Source organism: Zingiber officinale, chromosome 5B (assembly GCF_018446385.1).
Source record: "Zingiber officinale cultivar Zhangliang chromosome 5B, Zo_v1.1, whole genome shotgun sequence".
In the NCBI taxonomy this organism is placed as follows: Eukaryota; Viridiplantae; Streptophyta; class Magnoliopsida; order Zingiberales; family Zingiberaceae; genus Zingiber; species Zingiber officinale.
The window spans coordinates 1,273,860-1,279,757 of NC_055995.1; the positions used below are offsets into that span (position 1 = coordinate 1,273,860).

The 5,898-nt window shown below is 39.0% G+C and overlaps 1 protein-coding gene across 1 annotated transcript; it reads left to right on the plus strand.

Annotated features, from left to right (window-relative positions):
• Positions 1 to 2,934: 2,934 nt before the first annotated feature.
• LOC121987188 (probable WRKY transcription factor 56) lies at positions 2,935 to 5,134 on the plus strand. The gene is made up of 2 exons (XM_042541083.1): positions 2,935 to 3,423; positions 4,730 to 5,134. Exons 1-2 carry the CDS (start codon positions 2,981 to 2,983, stop codon positions 4,905 to 4,907), a joined length of 621 nt encoding a protein of 206 aa, XP_042397017.1. The 5' UTR covers positions 2,935 to 2,980; the 3' UTR covers positions 4,908 to 5,134.
• The last annotated feature ends 764 nt before the right edge of the window (positions 5,135 to 5,898 follow it).

Genomic DNA, 5,898 nt, shown 5'->3' on the forward strand with positions numbered 1-5,898 from the left:
ACTACATTTATCGCGTCATAAACTATTAATTGCATCGCATTATCATTAGCTGATTATTCTTCCAACTAAAATAAAGGGGCAAATGATAAAGTAATAAAAGGTCTAATTGGCTCAAATATATATGACTCTCTATGACAATATAGTTGTAGTAATTTGGAATAAATTTATTTCTACCTAAATATACTTTCGCAGTATTTTCATCACGAAAAGTTATATTTCTACATTTACAATGATTACACGAACAACGTTACTGGTCACCATTCATACACTTTGGCTGACGCTTAGTAAACTCCATAAAATTTTCAACTCAATCAAAATTTTCTTCTATAATAAATATATTTTCTAATCTATTGTATATCTAAACTTTATTCATATATAATCATGTCTGAAAGATGGAGATGACACGCTGGATAGGTGGCTACGGTGTTGACCGGATGAAGACATCTGGATGGGATCGAGAATGCTTGACTATGCATTGAGCTCCCTACACACACTTAAATTAGCCAATAGAATGTCAGTGCCAAAAACTAGAGAAGGGGTCCTTGGCGAAATCCCTCCGACGTTCAAGTCAGTGTATGCCTAGGTAGGAAGCAGAACAATAGCAATGAAGAACAGGATGCCCACAGTACAATGTATTTAGTGTGCTTACCTTGCCATTGGAGAAAACCTCCTATTTATATATCACCTCTATAACCTCCGCAATCACGAGATGACAGAGAATGTCGGATGTCAGAAGTTGTTGAGCAACGGAATATATGCATCTTGGAAGACGTATAGCTAGTCCAAGGAATCTTTCACTACTCGTATGCTGTCTTTTTGCAATTGACACCATTAATGAGGCAGTTGAAGGAATATGCTATCATAATATGTCCGTTGAGGGGAAGCATAATCGCCTCCGAGGAAGGTTCTCGGGACCTGCCTCATCTTAAAAGAATATTCTCTAGCAAATAGTTGTTATTCTCTGACAAGTTATTATAATTCTTTGATAATATTGTTCCCTGAGTATATCTCAGCGGGTGTCGACCTTCCTAGGTGAATAATAAATGGAAACTTGAGTTTTGTAAGGATGATTTGCACTCTATATTGCTCTGATATACATGTGTGGTAATGCTGGAGGTTTGAGTGATATACCACCCCGTCCTTAGACTCACTTAAATATATGCTGGGAATCTGGAAATCTGAGTGAAATACCGTCTATTTCTTAGGATCACTCAAATATATGGTAGGAGTCTAAAAGTCTGGGTGAAATATCGTCTGATTCTTAGGGTCTCTCGAATATATGCTGGGAGCCTAGAAATTTGAGTGAAATACTGTCTTATTCTTAAGATCGCTCGAATATATGATAAGAGTCTGAAAGTCTGGGTGAAATACCGTCCAGTTTGTAGGGTCGCTCGGGCTCGAACAACTTTATGGTCATCCTGTCGTACATAGGGCTACTCGTCTTCTAGAGAAAGGAAAACTAAGTCCCCAGGGACCAGCCTAACCTTTCGATTGGGAGTTCTCATAACTGGGGACTATTCCCCAATCACTGAAGTAATATCTCGGGCTGATCAGATTCAATCGAGTCATTGACTGTACCTAGGACTGGGATGCTTGTTCCTTAGGCAGGACCGACCATTAGACCGGTCGCCCTTGAATTGAGGGCCTCAGGGCTAGATGAGAGGCTGAGCTCTATCCAAGGGTGGCCCTTTGACCGCCACCTTTCTTTGGCTTGAACCTTCACCTTACCTTGACTTCGCCTTCTAAGTCAACCTGAGGTTTTCATTTAACACCCCATATTGATATATATTATTACCTAATGAGAATTAAATTTGTAACAATATTATATGTGTAAAACTAAGCATGCACATAGTTTACACTTAATAAATATTAAATCATTAAAATTTAATACTATCAATATAACTTAAACTAAATTAAAACTCAAAAGAAGCGCAGATAGCAAATAGGGTAGAGATAAGAGTTTAGCTGATGGTATATCTGAATATAATAACGAGCTACTAAAAAATTAACTAAATCAATTACATTATATAATGTCTTAAATACAATAAAACTTGCCCCCAGGGCGTAGCACAGACGGTGGGCGCATGGTATCTCTGGCGTAATGGCCAGGGGTCGATTCTCAGGAACTGACGACCTGGGGTTTACCCCGTCATGCATGAACCTCCCTCCATATCCGTGGGGCCGGCACTAGGGGGGCCGCTAAGGTAGCGGATCTACCTTTTTAAATACAATAAAACTTAGTAAAGGCAATTGACCTTAGCATAACTACCATTTCGTATCAGATTGTCATAATTGCTGCGAGGCCGATAAAGTCGATATCTTTAGGTGAACGACACGTAAAACTCTGTCACCAACTTTTTTCCCTCAACTTTGATCGATTTCAGTAATTAATCGATCTCTTTGCTCACTGCCATACGTTTGTTGCTTATCGACTTAAAAAATATTCCCCATACAATACACTTAATAATTTACTTTAAGGCGTGAACACCAATGCCATGTCTTGTTTAATCAACAGACGTCGTCGTCGTCGATCATCCGTAATTTATTTGCCAGCTTCAAGATCAAGCCTGGTGGTCTGTGTCAAAAACAAAAACAAAAAAAACATACGAAAAAAAAACATGGAGGATTATATAATTGAAGTCCAAGCACGATGCACGTGTTAGAAAGTACCATATTGACGTAATCTATCCGTGTATTAGAATTTTTCGTTAATCTCTCAAAAACAAAATTTTTGCGTCGATCTATCGATGGATCGATCGATATGCAGCGAGATTGGCAGGGCAGTTGAGCTGATATGTGTTTGTTGGTATGTCGTTGATTGTCTCATTTTGCATGCATGCAGTTGACGCTTCCCAACCTCCCCCAACCCCCAAACCTTTCTCAATTCCCTCTCTCTATATATATATCGCAGTCCCCCCTCTGTTTCTCGATGCGAACATCATATCTCTCGTGGTTTTAAGTCTTTTACATAACTCGATCGATGGACACGAGAGTTTTGATGGACGGAGGGGAATTACCAGAGGCACCGATGATCTCCGGCAGCTTTCCGAATTTCGCAACTCATCAGAGTCTGCTCATGATCCAGCAGCAGCAGCAGCAGCAGCAGCAGCAGCAGCAAGTATTGCAGGAACAGAGTATTTATCATAATTCAATAGCGCCGTTGCTCATGCCGGAGTTGGGGTTAGCGTCGCTGCTTCTGCCGAGCGGTGCGGCGGCAGTGTCCCTGCAGGGTGATGAGGCAGAAGGAGAAGCGGGCGGAGGTGGTGGCCGGTCGAACGACAAGTCAACGCCGACGACGATGGGGAAGAAGGCGATGAGCCCCAAGTTTGCGTTCAGGACCAAGAGCCCTAACGACATCCTCGACGATGGGTATCGATGGCGCAAGTATGGGCAGAAAGCCGTCAAGAACAGCCCTTATCCCAGGTAGTAATATTATTTCTAACAGAATTGCATTTTTAGTCCCCTAAATTATACTCTTGTTTTTCAATTTTAATCGTGTTATCTATAAAATCATATTTGATAGACTTAAAAATTTTGAAATGCTATAAAATTAATTATTATATATTCATCTAGTTCTTCTGATTCCAAAAATACTATCAAATATCAATATAACCGAACATATTGAGAGAAGTGATTTTTAAAACATAAATTTGTTTGAAAAATTAATTTATGTTAAAAAATTATTGCTCAATATATTGGGTCAACTTGATCTCTGATGGTATGGATATAATTATAAGAACTAGAAAAAATAATAGGATCTACTTTCATTATTTTATTCTGAGCTCTCTAGATCCATTAACCTATTTTGGTTAAATGAATCTATATTAATTTTATTTAGGTTCATTCGGCCAGAGTTTAAAAAAAAATCATTGCTCTTAATATATTGTATCAAATTAATATTTGATAGTGTTTTTATAATTAGAAGAACTAGATGAATACATAGGAATTAGTTTCATATTATTTCAAGATCTTTAGGTCCATCAACGGATTTCGACCAAAACTAGCTGATGGACCTAGAGATCTCGGAATGATATGAAACTAATTCTTATGTGTTCGTCTAGTTCTCTTGATTATAAAAATACTATCAAACATCAATTTGACCAAATATATTGAGAGCAGTGATTTTTTTAACACGAATATGCTTGAAAAACTAATTAGTGTTCAAAAATCACTGTTCTCAATATATTAGGTCAAATTAATATATGATAGTATTTTTACAATCAGGAGAACTAGACGAACATATAAAAACTTATTTCATATCATTCCAAGATCTCTAAGTCTATCAGTCGATTTTGGTCGAAATCGACTGATGAATTTTTCAAACAAAATAAAATCGATTCGACTGAAAAAAATCAACCGATTGATTTATTTGTCCAGACGAATTGATTTGAGGACGAGGATAAAATAGAAAGTCGATATACGATTTAATAATTTTTAAACTATGATACATTATTCGAGTATTTTAAAAACCTATCTACAAAGCTAAAGTAAAAAATGCTCAATTTCATTTTCTATGTCTGATCGTTGCCATAATTACTGATCATCAATTTGAATCCCGGATAAAAAAAACAAGAATTGAAATTAGAAAATAATGTAAATGTAAGTTAATGCCAGTAAGAATATGTTATTTCTCCTTATTGGCTAGCTAGCAGCTTCTTGATTAATTGTCGTTATTATATATTAATTATTTTTTTCTCATGTCCAATTGTTGCTAATTATATTGTTAAAGGAGCTACTACCGGTGTACTCATCACACATGCAACGTGAAGAAACAAGTCCAACGCCAATCCAAAGACGCAAGCATTGTAGTGACCACCTACGAGGGAATACACAACCATCCCTGCGAGAAGCTGATGGAGGCTTTTGCTCCTCTCCTCAAGCAGATTCAATTCCTCACTGGCCTCTGATAAAACTATGCATATTGATTCGATTCGATACATATAAATACACTTACCACTGTACAAACTATATATGCAATGTCTTGATCATTGATCCACCCCAACGGGAGAGAAAACCAGACAATAATAATAATTCATTTGATGCTCATCGTCAAAGTGTTAAATATGTGTGAATAGAGAAAAAGTGAAAGATGATAGAAACTTCATTGTAAATAGAATTTTAATCTCATATTGGGAGTTTTATGACATGTTGGTTAGTTTATATTGTGATTCACATGCATTGAGGATGTGAACAAATGCATGGGAAGAGACTTTCTCTTACGTGTGGGTGTGCAGTAGGAGAGGGGGATACAAATCCAGGACCCGAATTGCACTGAACCATATTGACTCGTGTGCATGCATGACCTGCCTGCGCCAAATGGCAGACCGATTGGGGCAAAATGATGCATTAAATTCGATATTAATGCAGAATCGAAACGGTCGAGTGATAATGTGTGAAACGATAGACGTTTCTGCTTGGTGGGAATCACGATTAGCCGTTGTATCCTAGGAAACAGACGACCCTAGTAAGGCTTGAAGCATAGCCGAAGATGGGGCGAATCTGTTTCAAGGAAACTGTAACTCTCGCAGGCCTCGGTCCGTTGCTCGCTCTGTTCTACTGGTCCCGTTCTGTGTCAAAGCTCGGCCGACCATTTGCTCGGTCCTTTTTCCCGCTCGAAATCTTCACCCGACCAGTTTCTTTGCTCCTCGGCCTGTCAGCTAGCCCGATCAGTCACTGTCCACCCGACTTGTCTGTGTCGCCCGACCTGTCTACCCAACTTGCCCGTCTGTTCGCCCGACTGACATCAGTTTACTCGACCTGCCTGTCTGTTCACCCGATCAGCCTTTTGCTAGGCCTGCCTACTTTGCCCGGTCGACCTCTCTCTATCCGCTCGGTCGGCCTTTTTGTTGCCCGACCTTATTGCCCGATCGACCCCTCTCTGATCCGCTACGTCCGATC

Bases quoted from the DNA above. Each gene is read 5' to 3' on its own strand.
- LOC121987188 (XM_042541083.1), top strand. From the start codon at position 2,981: ATGGACACGAGAGTTTTGATGGACGGAGGGGAATTACCAGAGGCACCG. The intron at 3,424-4,729 runs GTAGTAATATTA...ATATTGTTAAAG, and splicing joins AAGAACAGCCCTTATCCCAG to GAGCTACTACCGGTGTACTC.